At 33.0% G+C, this 24700-nt stretch overlaps 1 protein-coding gene across 1 annotated transcript; it reads right to left on the bottom strand.

Annotated features, from left to right (window-relative positions):
* Window positions 1-6054: 6054 nt before the first annotated feature.
* Window positions 6055-23552, bottom strand: CSN1S1 (casein alpha s1). Its single transcript, XM_086407621.1, has 19 exons — window positions 23500-23552; window positions 22060-22122; window positions 20065-20097; window positions 19133-19171; window positions 18669-18692; window positions 18005-18028; window positions 17379-17402; window positions 16663-16686; window positions 15131-15163; window positions 14335-14358; window positions 14191-14244; window positions 12618-12659; window positions 11946-11969; window positions 10701-10742; window positions 9782-9808; window positions 8813-8836; window positions 7864-8018; window positions 7230-7273; window positions 6055-6437 (listed from the first exon to the last, which is right to left on the bottom strand). Coding segments are annotated over exons 2-18 (645 nt in total). The 5' UTR covers window positions 22111-22122; window positions 23500-23552; the 3' UTR covers window positions 6055-6437; window positions 7230-7272.
* Window positions 23553-24700: the final 1148 nt, after the last annotated feature.

Genomic DNA, 24700 nt, shown 5'->3' on the forward strand with positions numbered 1-24700 from the left:
CTTTTCTTTTAATGGAACTAATTCCACTCATAATTATTCCACTCTTTTGACCTAATTGCCTCCAAAGTTGCCACCTCCAAATGCCATCACACTGGGTATTAAAGCTTTAATATATGAATTTGGGGGGGGCACAAATATTTAATCTATAGTAATTAACATGACCTGATTCCCAAACTGGGTAGGTCTTGTGAGATTTATGAAAGTAGAATCTCAACTACTGAAAGTGAAATACATTGGAAGATATGGAAATTTTAGAGAACCTCCAGATCCTAAATGCTTATGAAAGTCTCCCTGTAACTCTTTTTCATGGTAAAATTATGATTTCTTTGTTTACGACAGCTAATTGTGACCTTAATTTCCAACCTCTCATTTTGCTTCATTATAACCAAGATTCAACCTTGATATAAACTGGAAGTAGAAATCAGAAAGCCTGGAAAGTTCTTAATTTAATGCACAGCCTAGTAAATAGACTAGTATCTTAAGGGATGGATTTGGCCAATAAAAAGAAGGGGGCTATGTAGTTTGTATTAAAAAAGAAAAAAAGCATGTTTTTTCCATGTTAGACCATGTTAAAAAAATTAGGAGATCTTACACACCAACCCGAGTTTCTGATGGCACCCCACTCCATTACTCTTGCCTAGAAAATTCCATGGATGGAGGAGCCTGATAGGCTGCAGTCCATGGGGTCGAGAAGAGTTGGACACGACTGAGTGACTTCCTTTTCACTTTTCACTTTCATGCATTGGAGAAGGAAATGGCAACCTACTCCAGTGTTCTTGCCTGGAGAATCCCAGGGATGGGGGAGCCTGGTGGGCTGCCATCTATGGGGTCACACAGAGTCAGACATGACTGAAGTGACTTAGCAACAACACACCAACCCGAGTTTCTAGTTTCTTCTAGAGTCGCAATATTTGGTCACACGTGACTTGTGCATTTCTTTCTAATTGCAACAATGGAATGGAAGGAGTAACAGAAGAGGAATGCATACATTTGTCAGTTCATTCTCAGAAAGATTTTCACAATCACTTCTTTTACTCACTTGTATTATTTGTGAAGTTCTAGAGGTCAGTTTGGTAACCACAATCAAAATGGAAACATTTAAGCATCTGTAAAAAGCTGTACTTAGTAACAGTGGTCCATCAATTCCCTGTGTCTATAGTAAAAGTGTCAATGCCTCTCCTTTAAACTTTTCCATGAAGGATAAACTCTTACAAAAATATTTACTGCCTAACTACAGTTGACTGAAAACTCTAGTTGGAGGTGCAAATTATTGAAATTGCATTTCCTACCTCGGAAAATGGAATGAGACTAGTGTCACCAAACTTAGTGATAACTGGTAAACTCCAAAGCAAGGTGATAATTAAAAATTTCAGAGATATAGTGAATGCAGCAATTATTTCATGAGAAATTGTCAAACCAGATGTGATCTCTGTGTGAGGCTAATTATTATATCCTTAGGAAAATTTAATGGTTGTATTATCATGCTGGTTTTGATGTAGCAATACAAAAATTTTCTGATGAACATAATTTTCTGAACAAAACTCTGGCTCAAGCTGCTATCAGAGCGAGTAATGATTCACCCCACTTGCTATTTACAAATAAGAATCAATTTATGGAGATATATTCCTGGAATAAAAGGAACATCAAAATTCTATAGGAAAGATCATACTATAACATCATATTTCCAACTCTGGTACTTGCCTTCAGATTATGAATTTGAAGCATTTACCTGGATAAAAGGAACTATGTGATCTTATTACAGACTCTGAGATCCATGCTTTGTCTTATCATTCATTAGTTGGATGGAGAAATGTCCTGATAATCTTTTGTTCATGTTGAGATTTCTTTGATTTGAGTAATAATTTGTGTTACTACCCGAGTTTGCCTCCTTTCAAGCCTAGTGATATTCTAAATCATTTATGATAAGTCATCAGTTCAGAGTGTAATGTTTGACTGGATACATTTAGACACTCCTCTAATCCCCATATTATCCCCCTGACTTATGGAATAAGGAGGTCAAAAAATGCTAAATAGAAGCCATTCTTTTGTCTCTTTCTATCATAAAATCATAAAAATTTGCATTTCTGGGGGAATTACAGCTGTTGAACACTAAAAGATGCAAAGACTAAAAGATAGTGAATTACATCATTATTCCACTTCCTCATTTGGCCTTTAAAATAGCTTCTTGGAGGATAACAATAGATTATTTCAAACTTAATGAGGTTATGGCACCTATTACAGGTGGCATTTTTAATATGATGCATGTCAGGCAAATTCCTGGTATTTACTTCACAGCTAGAAAATTCATTTTTTTTTTTTTCCATTCTGACATAGCTAAAGAAAAAAAATACTAGAAACAGTTTGTTCTCGTCTTAAAAACAGAACTTTCTCTCTCATGGGACAGCTTTTAAGGACAAGTTTGCTCTAGTCTTTTTTTTATTTTATTTTTAAACTTTACATAATTGTATTAGATTTGCCAAATATCAAAATGAATCCACCACAGGTATACATGTGTTCCCCATCCTGAACCCTCCTCCCTCCTCCCTCCCCATACCATCCCTCTGGGTCGTCCCAGTGCACTAGCCCCAAGCATCCAGTATCGTGCATCGAACCTGGACTGGCATCTTGTTTCATACATGATATTTTACATGTTTCAATGCCATTCTCCCAAATCTTCCCACCATCTCGCTCTCCCATAGAGTCCATAAGACTGATCTATACATCAGTGTCTCTTTTGCTGTCTTGTACACAGGGTTATTGTTACCATCTTTCTAAATTCCATATATATGCGTTAGTATACTGTATTGGTGTTTTTCTTTCTGGCTTACTTCACTCTGTATAATAGGTTCCAGTTTCATCCACCTCATTAGAACTGATTCAAATGTTTTCTTTTTAATGGCTGAGTAATACTCCATTGTGTATATGTACCACAGCTTTCTTGTCCATTCATCTGCTGATGGACATCTAGGTTGCTTCCATGTCCTGGCTATTATAAACAGTGCTGCGATGAACATTGGGGTACACGTGTCTCTTTCCCTTCTGGTTTCCTCAGTGTGTATGCCCAGCAGTGGGATTGCTGGATCATAAGGCAGTTCTATTTCCAGTTTTTTAAGGAATCTCCACACTGTTCTCCATAGTGGCTGTACTAGTTTGCATTCCCACCAACAGTGTAAGAGGGTTCCCTTTTCTCCACACCCTCTCCAGCATTTATTATTTGTAGACTTTTGGATCACAGCCATTCTTACTGGTGTGAAATGGTACCTCATAGTGGTTTTGATTTGCATTTCTCTGATAATGAGTGATGTTGAGCATCTTTTCATGTGTTTGTTAGCCATCTGTATGTCTTCTTTGGAGAAATGTCTGTTTAGTTCTTTGGCCCATTTTTTGATTGGGTCATTTATTTTTCTGGAGTTGAGCTGTAGGAGTTGCTTGTATATTTTTGAGATGAGTTGTTTGTCAGTTGCTTCATTTGCTATTATTTTCTCCCATTCTGAAGGCTGTCTTTTCACCTTGCTGATAGTTTCCTTTGATGTGCAGAAGCTTTTAAGGTTAATTAGGTCCCATTTGTTTATTTTTGCTTTTATTTCCAATATTCTGGGAGGTGGGTCATAGAGGATCCTGCTGTGATGTATGTCAGAGAGTGTTTTGCCTATGTTCTCCCCTAGGAGTTTTATAGTTTCTGGTCTTACGTTTAGATCTTTAATCCATTTTGAGTTTATTTTTGTGTATGGTGTTAGAAAGTGTTCTAGTTTCATTCTTTTACAAGTGGTTGACCAGATTTCCCAGCACCACTTGTTAAAGAGATTGTCTTTAATCCATTGTATATTCTTGCCTCCTTTGTCAAAGATAAGGTGTCCATATGTGCGTGGATTTATCTCTGGGCTTTCTATTTTGTTCCATTGATCTATATTTCTGTCTTTGTGCCTGTACCATACTGTCTTGATGACTGTGGCTTTGTAGTAGAGCCTGAAGTCAGGTAGGTTGATTCCTCCAGTTCCATTCTTCTTTCTCAAGATTGCTTTGGCTATTCGAGGTTTTTTGTATTTCCATACAAATTGTGAAATTATTTGTTCTAGCTCTGTGAAGAATACCATTGGTAGCTTGATAGGGATTGCATTGAATCTATAAATTGCTTTGGGTAGTATACTCATTTTCACTATATTGATTCTTCCAATCCATGAACATGGTATATTTCTCCATCTATTAGTGTCCTCTTTGATTTCTTTCACCAGTGTTTTATAGTTTTCTATATATAGGTCTTTAGTTTCTTTAGGTAGATATATTCCTAAGTATTTTATTGTTTCTGTTGCAATGGTGAATGGAATTGTTTCCTTAATTTCTCTTTCTGTTTTCTCATTATTAGTGTATAGGAATGCAAGGGATTTCTGTGTGTTGATTTTATATCCTGCAACTTTACTATAGTCATTGATTATTTCTAGTAATTTTCTAGTGGAGTTTTTAGGGTTTTCTATGTAGAGGATCATGCCATCTGCAAATAGTGAGAGTTTTACTTCTTCTTTTCCAATTTGGATTCCTTTTATTTCTTTTTCTGCTCTGATTGCTGTGGCCAAAATTTCCAAGACTATGTTGAATAGTAATGGGGAAAGTGGGCACCCTTGTCTTGTTCCTGACTTTAGAGGAAATGCTTTCAATTTTTCACCATTGAGGATAATGTTTGCTGTGGGTTTGTCATATATCGCTTTTATTATGTTGAGGTATGTTCCTTCTATTCCTGCTTTCTGCAGAGTTTTTATCATAAATGGGTGTTGAATTTTGTCAAAGGCTTTCTCTGCATCTATTGAGATAGTCATATGGTTTTTATTTTTCAATTTGTTAGTGTGGTGTATTACATTGATTGATTTGCGGATATTGAAGAATCCTTGCATCCCTGGGATAAATCCCACTTGGTCATGGTGTATGATCTTTTTAATGTGTTGTTGGATTCTGATTGCTAGAATTTTGTTAAGGATTTTTGCATCTATGTTCATCAGTGATATTGGCCTGTTTGTACCACAGTTTAATCTACAGAAAACGTGACTTTTATCATGCTACTGTTTACAAGACATTCATTAAATGGATGGCATTATCTATAGGATTCACAACACATGAAATTGTGTTTTCCTGATTCTTTGGGAACTGACATGATGACAGAAGCCGGGAAATACATTTTATGAAGACGTATGAATCTGCACCCTCCGTTAACTTCTGCCAGGTCCAGTAGTCTGAGTATGTTGACAAACCTTCTCTAGACTGAATAACAAGTTGTTGCACCTTGTACTTAACATAGAGGAGGCAGAAGACCTAATACTAAGTGGATTTTTAAAAAAAATTTTTCAAGGCAAAAATTACATGTTTCAATGTTATGTATACATATCTACATAATCAGTAAGAAACAGAACAACTGATATAGATGGTCTAAACTGTTGTACAAGAGACCTTATTACCTGTGTTTTGTGACCTGGGTCATACAAGGTTCTTAAAGAGTCATGACATATTGGGTTGGTTGGGAATCCTAGAATAAAGCCGGGAAAATAAATTTCACCTGGGGCTTTAAAGATATCAGAGTAAGCTGCTGTTGTCATTTTGAGAAGTAATTACTCATTAGAGTTTTGGAGGACACTGAACAGCTCACTATGAATGCTCTGTTACTGTGTGTCCTGTGTTAACCTTTACAATCTTTACTTTGTAATCTACCTAGTTATAAACTCAAGTATAATCAAATGGATTGAGCTCCAACAAGTCCTGCCAAATTAAACAGTATAACCAGGTTGTTCAAATTGCCAGTGCACCCACAACTACTACACTGCTGTTCTCTCTGCAGCCACGTCCATGTTCACATGGAAAATATTCTATAAACAGTTGACTTCAAATGAAAGATCTTAGACTCAGTTTATAATCTACCAGGATCAGCTAGAAGTGAACATTTGAATTTTTTCATTAAAATGTGGTTGAAAATGTCATAAAAATTTAGTGAAAACAAAATGTTATATACATACAAACTCACAAGGTTGTGTAAATTCCTTCCAATGGAATAATGACAAAAAATAGGAATAGTGCCTTAAAATGTAATTTATTGAAAAGAAGAAAGACAAAATCTCAGTTAATGCACACAATTATTTGATATGATGGCACTTACAGGAGAAGTGATTCAAAGGCTTTTAAAACATTTTCCATACAGAAATTTAATGAAGACTTTAATTCCCTTTGACTCAGTGGCCTTTATACCAGCATGATACTACTGGAATTTAGGTAACAAGCTGTTAGGACAATTTCACTTAAGGATGTTACACTGTCTAAAATACAGTAGAGAACTCAAGAAGAAAGAGTGCCTTCAATTTGAGATTGCCCTATTCTAAAACAGCAGTTGAAGCCTTTGGATAGAATGGTTTGACATGATAGATGAAAAGACATGTAGAGCATGGAATTTTCAGAACCATCTGTAAACCAAAAAAGAAATATGTGGTTAGTTATGCTGCATGTTTTGAAGGGAGAAGGTACTGTTATGATAAGATACACTTTAATAGTCATTTTCTCTTCATCTTAAGATGAAGTTCACAAAGTTATATGTGTCTCCTGTTACTAACACATACCCACTGCTCCTGATTTTTAAGTTTTACAGGCAATTTATGACTAGGTTGCACTTTCTTTTGCAGTAACAGAAAATATGGCAAAATAATTCAAAGTAAAAACTTCCAAGTACATCAGACTTTTATTTTCCTTCTTTTGATCTGTTATAAGGGAAGTTTCCACCACTGGAAAGGGAACATACACACACACACACACAACTACAAGCTCCTATATAGTAAATTGAAGTACTCAAAACATATCTATGGACATTTAAATCTGTTTTCTTCTTAATAGACAAACACTTGATTTAACTATGTGATGTGTTAAGTATTTCTATTTCAGTGATCATAAAGAATAGGATTCCACTGTTGGGGTCACCAGAATTAGTAACACCCACACTCCTATACTTGTATAAAAATTTCAATATAATAAATTATATTAATTAAAATTAGCTAGTTTTATTGCTAGTTAAATTTGATATTACTATAATACAAAAAATGTTGAAGCCAATTTAATTATTGATATTATCTAAGTGTAATGTGTCTAAATATAGCTAGACTAGAGGACCAGCAAAACAACTTTATAGTCTACACGTTGTACTTTTGTACTGAGCTTTCATATGAAAAGAGGATCAATGATTAGACAAGCAATTTCCAACTTACCAAAGACCATAATTGTGGAGTCCCTCAGAATTCACTTGACTCTTCTGAAGGAGCAAAAATTGGTAAAATGTGAGTAAGGTATTCAGTAATAAAATTTTGCTAAATCAAAAAATGAGCACTAATTTTCCCAGCAGTACGCTTAATAGATTATTATATTTAATCACCTTCAAGGTTATAAAAACAAGCATCATTATATTATTTCAAGTAAGCAAAAAAAAAAAAAAAAAAAGATCAGGATTTCAAGTTGGGACTTTAGGAATGCCAAAATCTGCAGTTTATCCCCCACAATGCATTCTAATGTATATCATGGATATAATCAAAAGAAAGGCATTTAAAGATTAGCAAAAGTGCAAGGAGGATAAAGTTGAATTTTTACTTTGGAGAGAAAATTTTCCTATTTTCATCAGAATGATTATCACTTATCGAATAGATAGCACTGCTCCACATGTTCCTGAGTAATGGATTAACATTAGCCATATACCAGAAAGTTATCATCAATTTTCCATTTCAGAAAATTCTAGTATAGGACACTAAGCATTTATGTGTCATGCTTATTCTAAATCTATTTTTATATTATGTTTTCTTTTATTTCCTTTGATAAGGCAACAATATGCAGTCATTTAAATGAACTTACCACCACAGTGGCATAGTAGTCTTTCCACTGTTCTCAGAGCCAATGGGATTAGGGATGTCAGAGAATGATGGGGCATCAGTGTATTGTGTGCCTAGTGGAACGTAATACCAGGCACCAGATGGATAGGCATCCAGCTGGTAGAATTGTCTGAAAAGCTAGAGAGAAAGACCATTGAAAAAGCAACAGTGTATGAGAAATCAGTTTTGAATCTCTGAAAATGAATCATTGCATTCATTTCAGACATGGCTATTCGCATCACAAAAGATGTTTACTCTGTGAGGAAAACAGAGAAATCAAACTCTTCCCTATGGTAAGTCACAGTAAGGAAATTTTGGAAAGGGCTTTTCTTGGGGTACCTGAGGGGTAATGAATAAATCACTTCTTTAAGATCAATAGTCAGTATTGAACTCTAAGAACCTGCATTACTAACACAGGTCCAGCTATCAAAGTCCAGAGGAAAGTGGTAGTGTGAATTTAATTATTATATAATTTATAAACTCATGGGTTTTTGGACTAGAGAAGGTCATTTTTGCCTTTCTGTTCTATAGTTTAGTTTTCCATGAAGACAATGAGCTCAAAGAAAGGGAGAGTCCTCGTCCCAGAATAATACAGGGATTTCAGAAATGCCAAGAATAAAGAGAAAAGAATTCTTAATTCCTAGCCCAGTGCCCCTTCATAACTATAAGGTTTTGGTGCAAAAACATTATTTCTTTTCTGAAATTTTGGAATAGGTACCTCTGTTAATCTATCATGGCCTTTTATTTGTTTCTGTGTATTAATGTAATTCTTTATATATTCAGGTAGAAAATACATGTTCTTTGATTGAATTAGAAAAACCAAAGAAAGCATTTCAAGTTTTGCTGTGGTTGCCTATCCTAATGATTATAATAAATATGATATCTGAGATTTTCTCTTATTAGTGTTAATATAAAAAATAAAATAAATTCACCTCAGGGTAGAAGTAGGCCAGTTCCTTAAAAGAGAGAGAGGGAAAAATAGTTTTGTGATTCCAACCCAGTTAAATGCCATAATAGACTAAAGTATTACTACCAAATGTTCACATTAAGATTAGAATGATTACCCTCTTTTTTTAAAATTACATGGAAAGGTGAGGATAGTGTACTCTTTAGAACTCAGTGAAGTACATAATTGTCTTTTCTTTTCTCTTACTTTGGCCCATGAGTGAAAAGAGAATTTTAGAAGAAATTGAGAGCGAAATATGATTCATATTAAGGAATAATTATCATAAAATTTATTGATGACTACTGTGTTTTGAATCTTGTTTAATCCCTTATAGATTCATATTTATAAAACCCCATGGTTTTCTTTGTATGGTTTATTTTTTAAATTAGCATACTATATGTAAGCTCAATCATCAATGGACCAAAGAAACTGAACTGAATGCAGTTACCACCTTTAAAAGTGAAGACACAAAAAAAACACTGCAAAACTCAAGATATGTGAGTTTTGGAAGACAATGAATTGATAGATTCATATTAATTTCACAAATGAAAGAGCAGGGCTTAGAGAGAAGAACACAGTTTGCTCAAGGTCATAAGATTAGATCTAAGACTGAAAACTCAAGAAGCCCAGACAGTACTGTAGATTAATAAAAAGTCAAATTTGAACAATATGAATAGTTGATTGAGGTTGTTCTAACTTAAAAGTTGACCTGAAGCTCTCTTCACTCAGGGATGGCCATAAAATTGTTCTTTCACTTCCTTTGGCAACTTAGATCTGATCTTTCATAGCAATGCTGGAACCAGCAATGTTAGAGTCCAACACCAGTCAACAACTAAGAAATACTAGCAGAGCACTACTTCTTGATGCAACTAGTAAAATAACTTCTAAAAAACAGTGGTTACCAATAGATAGTTTGGGGCAGTATTAAAATACACACAGACAGACACACACTTACCTGATTCACTCCTATCATAGGTTCTTTCTGGAAAGAAAAAAAAGAGTCAGGGTGATCTTTTAAGGCTGAATAAAACCAAAAAATGTAAGAAGCAAACTTTTTGAAATGCTTTTCATGTTAGAGATCTGGGAATTCACACTAATAATTTTGCCAATTGCATTATCTAGATACTATTTCTTCTAAGACATACGAAACATACACAATCCTCATAAGATTCACCAAATGACAGTAGTGATTGAAATTGGCATAGCTTTTGATAGGAATCAGAATTGTAATAGCAGCACATATTTCACAGTATCTGGTTGTCACCTTAAAAATGAAATCAGAAGCCCCAGGAACACTACTGAATCAATGAAATGCAGGGCAGAGGAAGAATCAGTTTCTATTATATATTACAGATAAATACACTGTACAGATGGAAGGGAAAACAGAACATCAGAAAGGTTTTTTGACAGAAACATTTAATCTCTCTCCAGACAGTTTCTTCTAAAGGTTTAAATTAGTATTAATAAATCTCCAAATGGCTTGCTTGAAAGAGCATAATTATGAGTTTGAATTTCCTAAATATAAATTGAATTTAAGAATAAAATCATGGACATAAAGATATAAAATTTAGGAATACCTTAAAAGAGAAATTAACATAACCATGGAAATGAACACTTCATAGTGTTTAGAATTACAAAGGGTGCTGCTGTCAGGGGAGAACGGACAGAATAGAGCAGCTCCCATTCCAAAGAAGAATGACAAATAGTTCTCCTTTCTCAGATTGATTACTACAACTTGTTTCAGAAAGTTGGGAGTAAAAAATAACCACCTGAGAAGAAAGAAGTCTCTTCAAAATTGTGAAGCTATTTAAAAGCAAACATATTTAAACTTTGCAACATATTATCAGTATGTAATTCATTAAGCAAAATATTACCTGTTGGGCATGGATTCCCTCTTTCATACTGTGAAGTCGTTCCTAAATAGAAGGAAATATGTTCTAAGTTACTTAGATATCTTCTGATATAACACATTCATTTTACAATTACCAAGAATATGTCATCATCTGTGAAGATTAGTATAAACGGTATTCTCTGCCAAAATTTTTAAAATTAGCAATATAGCTTTCATTTTCTAACTTTAGAAAAAAATATTCAACTCAATGTTATACTTACTATAATTTGGAAGGATAAAGAATCTATAAGTTTCATATTTGGGGGAAAATAATCCACCAATTCCCTAGGACTACATATTTTCTGTTCATGACTATTAATCACTTGTTTAGATTTTATCTTTTATAAATTTTAAATAAAACATTATCAAATATGGGTAGTAGAAAAACTTCTCCCTTGGATTATATTTATTTCTGTTAAAAAAGAAAGAGGAACACACACTATAAAAACAACACTTGAAGAAAATACTAAGATATTCTAGATTTAATAATCTTATATGGTCATGAATAGCTTCCTCAGAAAGAGAGATCACTTTATTTTAGTACATTGATTTCACTCATGTGTGAATCACAGACATTTGCTAGGCACTTTCATTCACTGGGGGTCTACGCTAAATGCTAGGGACCATCTATGAAATAAATAATAATGAATACTATGAGCAGTGAACACTATGAACAATGAACACTAAGAGCAGGACCATATCGTTCTAACACTTATGGAGGTTACGGCCTAATCATATCATAACTAAGGTGCTAAAATATATTATTCATGTAATTTCTTAGATTAGTAATGCTAAGTTTGATTGGGGTACTGATATATCTAAATTTATTTGGCTTCTAAGTCCAAGGCAACAGAAGCAACTTGGAAACTGAAGCAAGAGTGACACTGAGGTCCAAATTAAATTCATTATTGACTTCCTCCTTCCTACACTTGTAACGGAATAAGAATGTGAAAATGTAATTTTGCTAAATTAAGACAAGTCCTTTTCCCTAAAGTCCTAATTAACCAAGCTTATTTGGTATAACTAAAAGAAAAATTTATGGCCTCCCAAGTGAAAAACTATGACACTCAAAAGGATTGATAATAGTGAAGCTGGATTGTGCTAATGGATACTTTTTTGATCTATCCGTACTATCAGCAGATAGTTTATGACTTCATAGTTCAAATGCACATCTTATAGTGCATTTAATATATTTTAATATATTTTAAATTTAGTAAATATATCTCACCTCAGCACTATTGGGAACAATTTCCTTAAAAAATAAAAAAACATGTATTATTAGTTTTATGACATTAATTTACATTCAAAATAAAAATGCTAATTAACCAGACACATCATAGCTTATCTGTGATTAAACAAAACAAAATCTTCATAATATTGTCAAAGGTCTCATGAACATAGCAAATTTTATAGAGCTTAGGGATTAGGGGAAGGAGAGACTTTATGAACACTTTATTGGACTTGCCACAAGCTAGCCTCAGGGATAACTGAATAGGAGATTGCTCATTCAATATTCAAAACAATGTCAGGAAATGAAAGTAACTATAAAGGAAACGGGTCTAGAGACAATGAGATCAATCAACTTGCCGATTCTTTCTTAGAAAATTTTGACAAAAGCAATTTGAATGTATGGGATCCCTGATTCCTTCTACAGAGTCTACACTGTTTTCTTAAATGGAATGTTTATTTGGCAATGATCTGTGCTTTCACAAGGAGGCATATATACGGAATCACCACTCAGAACTGAATTTGGGAAAATAAATACAGAATAAATTCCAGAGTATAACGAATCATTTGGGAGGCTCTAACATGATTTGATGTAGAATTTAGTCAAAGTAAATTTCATTTAATTATTTTAATTCTGTAGACTTAATTTTGTATTATTATAATAAAATATTACCAGCTGGGGTACTTTGTATTTTTTCAGTCTGAGAAGCTGTTCCTATTCAAAAAGAAAAAATATTGTCAATTTCGTGGATACCATCTATCATAGTATCCCTTTCCCAGGAGTAAATAATGAGAAACTAATAATCTTACTTTAGTGTTGTTTCTACCACAGAGAATTTGGATTAGCCTAATTCTCCTTTTTTTTTTTTTTAATATTAGGAAAACTACTTTGTTACATTATTTTTAACTTAAAATATATTATAATGCAGTCAGATATAAATAAGTATTCAGTCAATCCTAAAAGAAATCAGTCCTGAATATTCACTGTAAAGACTTTTGCTGAAACTCCAATACTTTGGCCACCTGATTTGAAGAACTGATGCATTGGAAAAGATCTGATTCTGGGAAAGATTGAAGGCAGGAGAGGAGAAGAGGACAGAGGATGAGATGGTTGGATGGCATCACTGAATGGACATGAGCTTGAGCAAGCTTCGGGTGTTGGTCATGGACAGGGAGTCATGGTGTGTTGCGGTCCAGGGGGTCACAAAGAGTTGGACATGACTGAGTGACTGAACTGAACTGAACTGAGGCAGTTTTGATTACAGTGAATATTATATCAGAATCGCTAAGAAAATTGAAAACAGATTTGCTTTCTGTGCAGTGATTAGTCACCTCAGTTGTACCCAACTCTCTGTGATCCTATGGATATAGCCCTCCAGGCTCCTTTGTTCATGGAATTCTCAAGGTAAGAATACTAGAGTGGGTTGCCATGCCCTCCTCCAGGGGATTTTCCCAACCCAGTGATCAAGCCTGAGTCTCCTGCATTGGTAGAGGGGTTCCTTACCACTAGCACCACCTGGGAAGCCCCATTTGTTTTCTGATTTTTGCAAATTAAATCAGAATATTGGATGAAGGGAAAAATGATGTTTCTGATACTAGCCACATTTACCGAGGGCTTACTTCGCAATTCAAAATGGCTCAGACGGTAAACCGTCTGTCTACAGTGCGAGAGACCTGGGTTCGATTCCTGGGTCGGGAAAATCCTCTGCAGAAGGAAATGTTGCCTGGAAAATCCCATGAACAGAGGAGCCTGGTAGGCTATAGTCCATGGAGTGGCAAAGAGTCGGACATGACTGAGCGACTTCACTTTACTTTGCACTATGTCTTATTTGTATTAATTGCTTTATATGCTTTAAATATTTATTATTATTTTGTCACTTTGGAACTTAGGTTATAGACTTACAGCAGATAAGGAAACTGTCTAATACCACATGCTGGTAAAACGTAGAGCTTAGAGTCAAACTCAAGTCTGGTCAAATCTATAGCGTGCCATTTCAATACTGTGCTAATCAGATCTGAAAGTAAACTGTAATACACAATTTGTCAAATGAGAGTATGAAGTAAATATCTGGGATTAAAAAAGTTGTCAGTTTTATTTTCAGAAGGGATCAGTATACTGCTAGAATCTGTTAGACTGCTTACTTTAAGTTTAGCAGATATTGAAAAGGAGAGATAATTTATCAATACAACATTCTTGCTCATTCCCTGATACATTGGTCTTTGATTAACTTTTAATAAAATTTTACCAGATAACCCAGGTAATGCTCAGAGGGCACATCTTCCTTTTGAATGTGCTTCTGCTAAAAAATTCAAAAAATAAAAAGTTTAATTAAATTTTAAGATATCCTGGATGATGTTAATATATTTTAAATTTAGTAGATATATCTCACCTCAACACTATTGGGAACAATTTCCTTAAAAAATAAAAAACATGTATTGTTAGTTTTATGACATTAATTTACATTCAAGATAAAAATGCTAATTAACCAGACACATCATAGCTTATCTGTGGTAAACTGATTTTAGCCACAAATTCCTGGGTAATTTAGATAAGATGAACAGTCAAAGTACATGTTCTCTTTTCTCTTCTCACTACTTTCACCAGGGAAGTTATTCAAAATGTTGGATTATGAAGTATTCACTTTTAACTGACTTCACAGAAACTCCGCATAATGGAACTGGGTTTATTTTGTAAATTGGATGAAGTTCTGCTCCCAAAGTTTAAGGACTTCATCACCTTGTATGCCTTCTCTTTTTCTCCTCTAGGTTAACAAATAGCAAAGGGTTCCAGTGTCTCTTTAACATAGAATTGATTGAGTTCCACAAAGGATATATCATGTTTAAATTTCACAATTTAGAACATAGCCATTATTGTAATTTTCAGTGACAAGATTTAGTTCTACCAAAATCTGGAAAGGAAAAAAAAATTAGAAAAATAATGTCTGGACACCACAGATATACAGATAGGATTATTTGCTCAGAAAGAAATCTATAATTTTGTCTCTGACAAATAATTGTTTTCTTACATTTTTGGGGTTGACAGCCTTGTATGTTAAAATTAGGATAGAGCTGCATACATAGTGCCTTATGCAATGAAACCTTAAGGGACATGTAAACTTTATGGTTCAACAAACTTTCATAAACATTTTCTAATTGGGATATTGAATTAACATAAAAATGGTATACCTCACTTGACGAAATGCTTTCAGCTTCCATTTGCTAAAAGAAAGAAAATCATTGTTACTGCCTCTGAGACTTTTAGAATTAGAAGGAAACTATTATGAAACACAGTTTGAAACACACTTTCATACTGGGTTGCTAACTAGTTTTTAGTGAAAACAATTGGGTATAAAAAGATTCAGGGCCAATAAAATTTACTTTTTTTTGGATTGTCAATTTTATTTAAAATATGTTGGAGAGGGGGGTGTAATAACTTACTTTGTAACTTAAAACCTTTTTATTAAAACAAATACAGATACTTTCTTGAGTAGAATGCAAATGCATATGAATTTTTGTGATAAAAATGAAACCTGGAATGAAGAATCCTATTGAGCTGGGCTACCTGAAACCCTGGGTTGAGTTTATATTCCCATATACACTTGGGGCAATTTTGATGTAAATAAATTGGAAATATTAAAATAGAACAATCAATTTCAGAATGGAACTAAAATTACATGAGCTTTTAAAAGTTCTACTCTATGAAACATTTAATTTTTTTCCTAAGTCACAGATGCTCATATTTACATATGGATATGATTTCTGTTCCCAAGTACATACTAAGATATTGATTCTAATGTGCAGCAAAATAGTCATCTCTTGGGAGAGTTGAGTAAAAAGTATTGCGGGCTAATGAATATTTTCCCATGTTTTGAGATTAGGTAGCATAGCCCATTGGAGAATGGAATGGAAAACCACTTCAGCATTCTTGCCTTGGGAACCCCATGAACAGTATGAAAAGGTTAAAAGATATGACACTGAAAGATGAACTCCCCAGGTCAGTAGGTGCCCAACATGCTACTGGAGAAGAGTGGAGGAATCACTAGAGGAAGTCAATCCTGAATATTCATTGGGAGAACTGATGCTAAAGCTGAAGTTCCAATACTTTGGCCACCTGATGCAAAGAACCCACTCTTTAGAAAAGACCCTGGTCCTGGGAAAGATTGAGGGCAGGAGGAGACGGGGATGTCAGAGGATGAGATGGTTGGATAGCATCACTGACTGAATGGACGTGAGTTTGAGCAAGCTCTGGGAGATGGTGAAGGACAGGTAAGCCTGGCATGCTCGTCAATGGGGTCACAGAGTCAGGCATGACTGAGCGACTGAACAACAGCATAGCCCACTGATCCTACATAATTGCTGCAATAGATTCTTTCTGCCCAAAGACCACCCTCAACACACAAGAGAGTGAACTCTTACCCTGGGATGACAGAAACAAGGTTTTAATTTTTTGAGTCGGTTGTTTCATTTTTAAACACTCATGCACATTTTGCTTTTTACTCTTGATTTTAATAAAGAAGCAAAGTTTCTCCTGATCATGTAAATGTCAAATTTCCTCTCCTTACTTTAACTTTATCTGGCACAACATTGTACATTCTTGGGTATGATAGCACTGCTTGAGGAGTTCAATCACACAATTGCAGTGGATAGCTTTCTTAAAGCATGGAGCATATCCTATTTATGATATATAAGTGTAGAGTTTATTAAAATAAAGATCTTACCTTAATATCTTCCATGGCTTGATCCTTAGGAAAGAAAAGAGAATTAATTTTATTTTTCATGACAAACATTCCAATATAAAATGATAGTTACCAAATAAAATGGATGCCAAAGGAAATAGAAATGGGTGGCAATAGTGAAGTGGTAAGGAAAATTTAAAAAAAGCCTACCTACCAGGCTAACTGAAGAATTTTTCTCTTTAATCTGCATTTTAGAGTTCAATAAAAAGTACTGTAGATTTTTCTATGTTTTGATAAATCACTGTAAATATCCTACATTTTCCTTTAACTAGCCTAACTTCTTTTTTTTTTAACTTGGCTTTTGGATGACAAACCAGAGCATTGGATTAAAGATTATGTGATAAATAAAAGTACACAAAGCATTGATTCAATGATGTATAAATATTTAAGCAAAATGAATTTTCTCCATGTAGTATGTTGTGTCCAGTTTCCATGACCATAGCAGTATAGAGAGCAGTGAGATGCTCCATAGAATTTAAGCTCAAAATACTATGTTGGTTTAGTTATCCAGCCAATTTTGGTCAACATACATGTTGCATCTTTTTTTCTTTGAATTAGAGATATCTGTTTTAGTTTTGTCCTTAGAGAATTGTTCATTCATTTTGATTAGGATACTTAAAGGATATTTGATTAGGATATTTTTTACTTCTTTATTTCCCTTATATTATATTTAATAGTTTTAGAATAAAGAATCTTACCTCAGTTGATTCACTCCCAATATCCTGCCAAGAAAATTTACTTAGTCAGGTATGAAGAATAATTAAGAAGGTGTAAATTTTTAAATACCTGTATGTTTTTTTAATAACAAAGCTATTAAAACTTTGAAAAACAACCTTGATCAAAAACTTGTGTTTAAAAAAAGTAAAAAAATCATTTGTGACTATGTAAAACATTCTTGGAGCAGATATATTGCTTCATGTAGTACTCAATAAAACATTTTTTCTGTTTTGGCGATCAGTGAAAATAGTCTGTCAGTCCATAATTGCACTAATTCATTCTTTTATCCATTCATTCATTTATACTAATGCCTTGTCTCCTCATGGTTGCAAAGTTAAATCAATGAAATCAATATTCAGAATTCTCAGTAGATCTCATCAGTCATTTTGAAAGTTCAAGAAAAGTATAAATGTTACATGAAATTTTTTTTTCTAAAATGTTTTTCATACTGCACAAGCATTTTTTGACATACCACCTTAATTTTCGTATTTTCATACGAAAATTTTTCCCTCAAAAATTCTCTTTGTCAAAACCAATCAATTGTAGGTTGCAAAATATGATTTTGAGATAACTTTAAAATAATTTAAATATCATTTATGTTCCTTACCTTGCTCAGTTCATTGACCTTCTCCTTAAGGACAGAAAAGAAGAGAGAAACATGAATGAATGGATATCTATAAGAAATGTATATGGCGTTCTCATCATCAAGCTGAATTAAATAGATCAAAGACAGAACTGCACAGCTTTCTCCACTTTACCAATTCCTCTTTTAAGCTTGCATTTCTGAGTTGTCATTTGATAATGCAAGATAGTAAAGATAAAATGTTAACCTTAAAACATAAAATGGAGAAAATGAATATAATAAAATTTTTTTTCATTCCATCAAAAAAAAAAAAAGAAATGTATCTTACATTTTGCTGCTGCAAATTAAAAAATAAATATGCTTTTTGTGAATGCACTAATATTTTTTGCAATATTATTTCTTGTATTATCTCCTTGCTAAGTTTTCTTTATTTAAGCTGTCAGTTCATTACTGTGTGTTTAAAAATATTTAAAAAATTTTGTTCCAGTAAATTTGACTATTATTATCTTTCATCTTGTTTAAGTCATAGTTCTGAGTTATCTTCATCTCTCTGTCTGGTTCAATAATCTAATAATAATCTAAGTGATTTTTTCACAAAAAGGCAATAAAGAATTGGCATAACACCATAAATAACATAGAATAAAATGCTTTGTTAATTCTGCAGTATATTCTGTTCAGAATTTCTTACCTTTCCAAACACTTCTGGAAAAGGCTACAAGGGAAAAAGATTATATTAAAAATCATTCAGGCTAAATTGGGTTGCCTATCAAATCTTTTAAATACTGGTCTTGAAATAAAATTTCTATTTGTGTTCTATTTGACAATTCAGTCATGAAGTTACAGAAGACACAACACATCCAGGGTATTGTAGAGATAAAACATTCCATCATAATGAGAATGGAAATTGTAAAGTTTACATAGATTATGCACAAAACAGCGTAAGTGTTTTACAGAGAGTCAAATGTATAGGTACAGATTAATATTTAAAGCAGCTTTTTAATATTTGCATATACAATTTCAATATTCTTTGTGGTTGCTTGGGTGAGTAAATGAAAATATTTGACCAAGTGAAAAAATGTTTGTAAATAGAAATTGAGTTGATTTTTCCAGAAAAATACATTTGTCATTGAAGAAGAAGTAGATAATACTTACTGCCACAAAAAACCTGAGTAAATTTTCATTGAGGACTTCCTGTAGGAATTAAATTGTGAATTGTACAAGTGAAAAACACAGTCAGAAAAGGAGAATGTTTTTCCATTTGAACACAAATTCTCCATTTATTTAGGTAAACCAAAATATTTCTTAGGTAAAATAAGAGATAATTAGTTTCAGTTTTATGATTTTATTTTAAAATCTGAAAGAGACACCATATTTGGTTCCTTCTTTACCAGGCCTATAGGTTTAGTCAGTTCATACTTATCAAATGTCAAAGGAGGAATTAAACAGGAATGTAATGAAAACAGAGAAGTGAGAGGGTAATCAACTATCTGAGTATCTGGATACAATTGAAATGAAGGTATACAAATGAAAATTGAAATGAAGAAGATATTCAGTATTTATCATAGCTAACTGAAAGAGAAATTAGTTGGGGTAAAGAAAGAACCTTATCTCTCTGCTGTCTGGCTCATTCTGTAAACATTAAAAAATGAACTGAGTAGTGGATAGGGTGGAAGATTAATGACTCTTGTAAAAGTGTGTGATAGAGTATCTAATTTAATACTCAGTGTGTAAATTGAGATCAAGTTGTAAATCATATGTTTGAGTGCAAGGAGAAGAGATAGAAAGAATCAATAATACAGTAAAATAGACCACATATACATATTCTGTTTAACTACTGCTCTTGCATAATAAAATTTTTATTAATCATAAATATGTAAGTCCAAATGCCCTCTTCTCTAAAAAGGTTTGTGAGAGCAGATCAATATTCAGCTCAATAGTTGAAGATATTACACCTCAGCGAATGTGAAACTGGCTGTTTACTAGAGAAGGAAGGAATGAGACTACAATATATATATTAGCAATTTATCATCACTTAAGTTACACAATTTACAGTGAGTTCTTGGAACATAGAATAGAACACTTACTTGAGGGAGTCCTTGGTGCTTGATAGGATGTTTCTGTTAAAAAAAAATGCAAGAATTGTAAAACCAAAAGCACTCAAAATACAATAATAATAATATCACAAGGCACATGTAATACTATACATTTAATAGTGCTGTTTAAGAAGTTTGTATTTTAACAGCTAAATTTGACACCAAGTTCCCCTGGGAGGGAAAAAAAATTTATTGACAAAAATCAAGAAAAGTAAATTATCTTCTGTTTTTAGAATATGGTGGAGAAAAGTATATAAAAAGACAAAAAATAATCTGAAATACTGTTTGTCTGGATTTTATTTTTTATCATAAATTAAATTATATAAAATTTTAACTCAATCTGCATTTTAACTGTGGGAACAAGATTTATGTTTGTTAAATGTTAGCATTAAAAAATGATGTTTTCTTTGGAAAAGGATTAAAGAATCTGTTTGCTGGGGGATCTATATCTGTTTCACTGATAAAAGGAAAAGATATGGACTACTCCAATGACACGTTTCTGAAGAACTTGGATCCTTTTTTTGTAACTTACTGTCAGATATTTCCATCTTTTGATGCTTAGGGTTTAGCACAGACAGAACTCTATTGGTTAAGAAGGTGGATTATTAGTGATCCTTCAATCATTATTTACAATTTAGAAAATAAGAGTTTAACAATAGAATATCTCAGCATTTCAGAAACTTTTTCATCTATATTTGATAGTTTGAGTGTCCAAATATCCAAAACTATTATCTTATTTGAATCACTTTCTTGTCAGTTGATTCCTATTTATTTATTTATCATTATCTAGAGGTCACAACGGAGAAGGCAATGGCACCCCACTCCAGTACTCTTGCCTGGAAAATCCCATGGACAGAGGAGCCTGGTGGGCTGCAGTCCATGAGGTCGCTAAGAGTCAGACATGACTGAGAGACTTCACTTTCCCTTCTCACTTTCATGCATTGGAGAAAGAAATGGCAACCCACTCCAGTGTTCTTGCCTGGAGAATCCCAGGGATGGGGGAGCCTTGTGGGCTGCTGTCTATGGGGTCGCACAGAGTCGGACACGACTGAAGCGACTTAGCAGCAGAGGTCACAAAGGAACAGAATAACTTTTTGTTTCACATTAATAACTGAATTTGTTTTTTGAGAAGAAACTTAAGTTACTTTACATTATCTAGTTTTTCTTTCTACAAGGACCAAATTATTAGATCTTTGAATCAGCTGAATGAGCCCAACTTTCTGTACCTTGGGAAATATTGGTTGGCATGAGCCATCTCAAATGAGGGTTTGATTTAGATTCCAAAAGTGGATACACTGGAATATAGGGTTTAATAATATATTTGGTTGGAGAAGGCAATGGCAACCCACTCCAGTACTCTTGCCTGGAAAATCCCATGGATGGAGGAGCCTGGCAGTCCATGGGGTTGCTAGGAGTCGGACACGACTGAGAGACTTCACTTTCACTTTTCACTTTCATGCATTGGAGAAGGAAATGGCAACCCACTCCAGTGTTCTTGCCTGGAGAATCCCAGGGATGGCAGAGCCTGGTGGGCTGCCATCAATGGTGTTGCACAGAGTCGGACACGACTGAAGTGACTTAGCAGCAGCAGCAGTATATTTGGTAATACAATATTGGATATATATATGTTTACAAATATGTTAAGCCTATAATGGACCCAGGCAAAAAGACTAGTTACCTTCTTTGATGCTCTTTATTGTATTGTTAATTACCTTATTTCTTTTTTTAAAAAATTTTTAATTGTGAGGTGTTTATATTTCAAGTTAGAAATTTTATTTAGAGTTAAGTCTTTGAATAAACTAAATAATAATGATCAAAATGTGAAGGATTACCATAGCTTTAATATCAACACTTTAATAGCTAATTAGAGACCATCAAATTCTTTATGACTACAATATCTTGCACTTGATGAGACTTGCATCAAATTGCATTTGAGATGACTTTAAACAAGAATCTAGAATCTTCTAAATTCTCTACTGTACTCACAGGCCTGGCAAGAGCAACAGCCACAAGACAGGTAAGGATGAGAAGTTTCATGGTTGTCAAGATCTATGTAAGAAAATAAAATAGTTAGGTCTTATAATAAAATTTGATTCATGAAAAAAAAATTCTTGATTTTTCCAACAAAGGAGTATATTATGATAAAAGTTGTTGCACTTGAAAGTAATATTTTTATTCATTTAGTTTTTAATTTTGCTCTTCAATATAAATATTTACCATTCAAATTATTTTGCTTAGTGCTTATATAAGATAAGAAATACCAATATCTTACTACACTTTAAAGTAAAGCATTTGATCCTGAAAGTAATAGCAGGGTTTTGTCAGAGGAATAGAGAAGCATCAATATTTAAATATTACAAATTTTAAAATACTACAAAAAAATTAAAAAGAAATTTCCTCTTAGATCATTGGATTTGTTAAAATTGATAAACTAAAACCCACTGGTAAATTACATTTAATATCTGTAATTTTTTAAAATGTCTTTATCCTTTAGCCTGCTCTTTCAGAGTCTTCATGAAAAACATTGTGCATTATGTAGAAACTATTAACCTTCATTAAATTTTTAAAAGGATCTAGCTATTACTTAATTTTGCTGGGTTGATATATCCATGACATGACTGAATGAAGATGATTAAACAGAATCATAAGTCAAACATATCACGTTTGACTCCTAGAGTTCCATTAAATTGCAAGACCCAAAAATGCATACATTTATATGTGCTGGAAAAATGCATTTCAGATACATAAGAAAAATTAGATTATACATGAAATTTGTTTATACCTTAGTCAGCAAACTAATGACAGATTATTTTATATAGGCTGCTTCAGTTTACAAACTGTAGAATCTACCTGCATTTGTTAAAAAAGACATATTTATAGGCCCCAAATGAGTCTACTGTTTTCATATATTTGTATCCTTACAAATATCCAAATTTAATCATCTTTATAAAAGTAGTCATTTATATCTAATTGTCTATCATTGACGTTTCCTTTATAAAATTAATTTTATTAACCTAATTACACAAAATAAAAATGGCCTTGAAATATTCTACCAGAAATGTTATTTCTATGAAAACAAAAATATTATAAATTATTCTGTATGACAACTTTTTACAGAATTTGACAAAAATGATTCAAATTATTTTACCATAAATCTATACTGAAGTTATGTATCTACATTTTCAGTATATAAGAATTTCGTTTAAAAATGATCAATTTGGTCTTTATAAAAGTATTTAATTTTTCACCTATAGCTCTGAGATAGATAGTATCAACATTTGCAAATATATTTTTAAGCTAACAGTATATCATAGGAAAGTACCAATACTTGCAATCACATAGAAAAGTTACAACTGCGTATTAGTGAAGAATGAAAGATGAGACAGAGGAAAATCATTGAAATTTTGTTATATGTGTACATAATACCTTGAACCCAAGACTGGGAAGAAGCAGCAAGCTGGGTTGATGATCAAGGTGATGGCAGACTTTTGCTTCCAAGCTATTTAAACCTACTGATTAGTAAAATGCTAATTTTGTGGTTTCAGTTTAACCAATAGGTTTATTTAAATTCTAAGAATTCTCTCACATAGGAAATCAATGTTCTGTTCAGTTCCTCTCCCAAGAAATTCTAAGGAGAGTTTACAACAAAGAAGTGACTCATTATACAGGAAATGGAATGGAATTTATCTAAATTAACAAACAAAAAAAACCCCAACAAACCCCTAGATTTATGGTTATTATGAGAACATGCATTTATTATATCAATAAAATTTCCTTTGTAACCTTTGAAAAATTCAATACCTGTAAAGGAAATTCTTGGGACAAAATGGGGTCTTCAAAATTTTTCAATTTTTATTAACATACAAGACCATGAGAAGAATTCATTATTTATTTCACCTTTTAAAACTCAGTTAATCCATATTATTTATTATAATTATTTACCTTGTGAAATAAGTTACATTATATGTGGTCTAATCTTTTTCCTGCAAAAAGAAAATATAATTATTGTATAAACTTTGGTGGCATTTTAATTATACCACCAAACTATTTTTTGTTCATTTTGGGTGTACTAGTTGTGGTAACTAGTTCATTCATTCTGGTATAAATTGTTGTTGTTTAGTTTCTAAGTCGTGTCCAGTTCTTTGTGACCCCCATGGACTGCAGCCTGCCAGTCTCCTCTGTCCATGGGATTTCCCAAGTAATAATATTGGAGTGGGTTGCCATTTCCTTCTGCAGGGTATCTTCCCTACCCGGGAATCAAACTCATGTCTCCTGCATTGGTAGGAGGATTCTCATTACAGATTATTTAATTAAAATTAATAGTTATTCAAGAATTATAATTTTTAAATATTGCAAAAAATAAACCATAACTCTGATTTTCCATCTTTTAAAGTAAACAAGTAAAAGAAAAAAATTCCTATCTCTCCAATTCTTAATTGTACTCCTAGAATTAACTGGCATTGTACATTGTAGAAAAATATTATGTGCTAAAAAAAATATCTATACAAGTGAGGGCTTTAAAAACTTGTTGATTGCAACTCATGTTTATAAGAAAGGAATCATATTATATACTTTAAAAAATCTATAGTAATATTTTCAGTGTATTCACAGTTGTATGACAGGAACA

This window comes from Bos grunniens, chromosome 6 (assembly GCF_055505025.1).
Source record: "Bos grunniens cultivar Pamir isolate PY7600 chromosome 6, Bosgru_T2T1.0, whole genome shotgun sequence".
In the NCBI taxonomy this organism is placed as follows: Eukaryota; Metazoa; Chordata; class Mammalia; order Artiodactyla; family Bovidae; genus Bos; species Bos grunniens.

Bases quoted from the DNA above. Each gene is read 5' to 3' on its own strand.
- CSN1S1 (XM_086407621.1), bottom strand. From the start codon at position 22,110: ATGAAACTTCTCATCCTTACCTGTCTTGTGGCTGTTGCTCTTGCCAGG. The intron at 11,970-12,617 runs GTAATATTTTAT...TTATTTTTTAAG, and splicing joins AATACAAAGTACCCCAGCTG to GAAATTGTTCCCAATAGTGC. The intron at 8,837-9,781 runs GTAAGTGTGTGT...CTCTCTTTTAAG, and splicing joins CTATGATAGGAGTGAATCAG to GAACTGGCCTACTTCTACCC.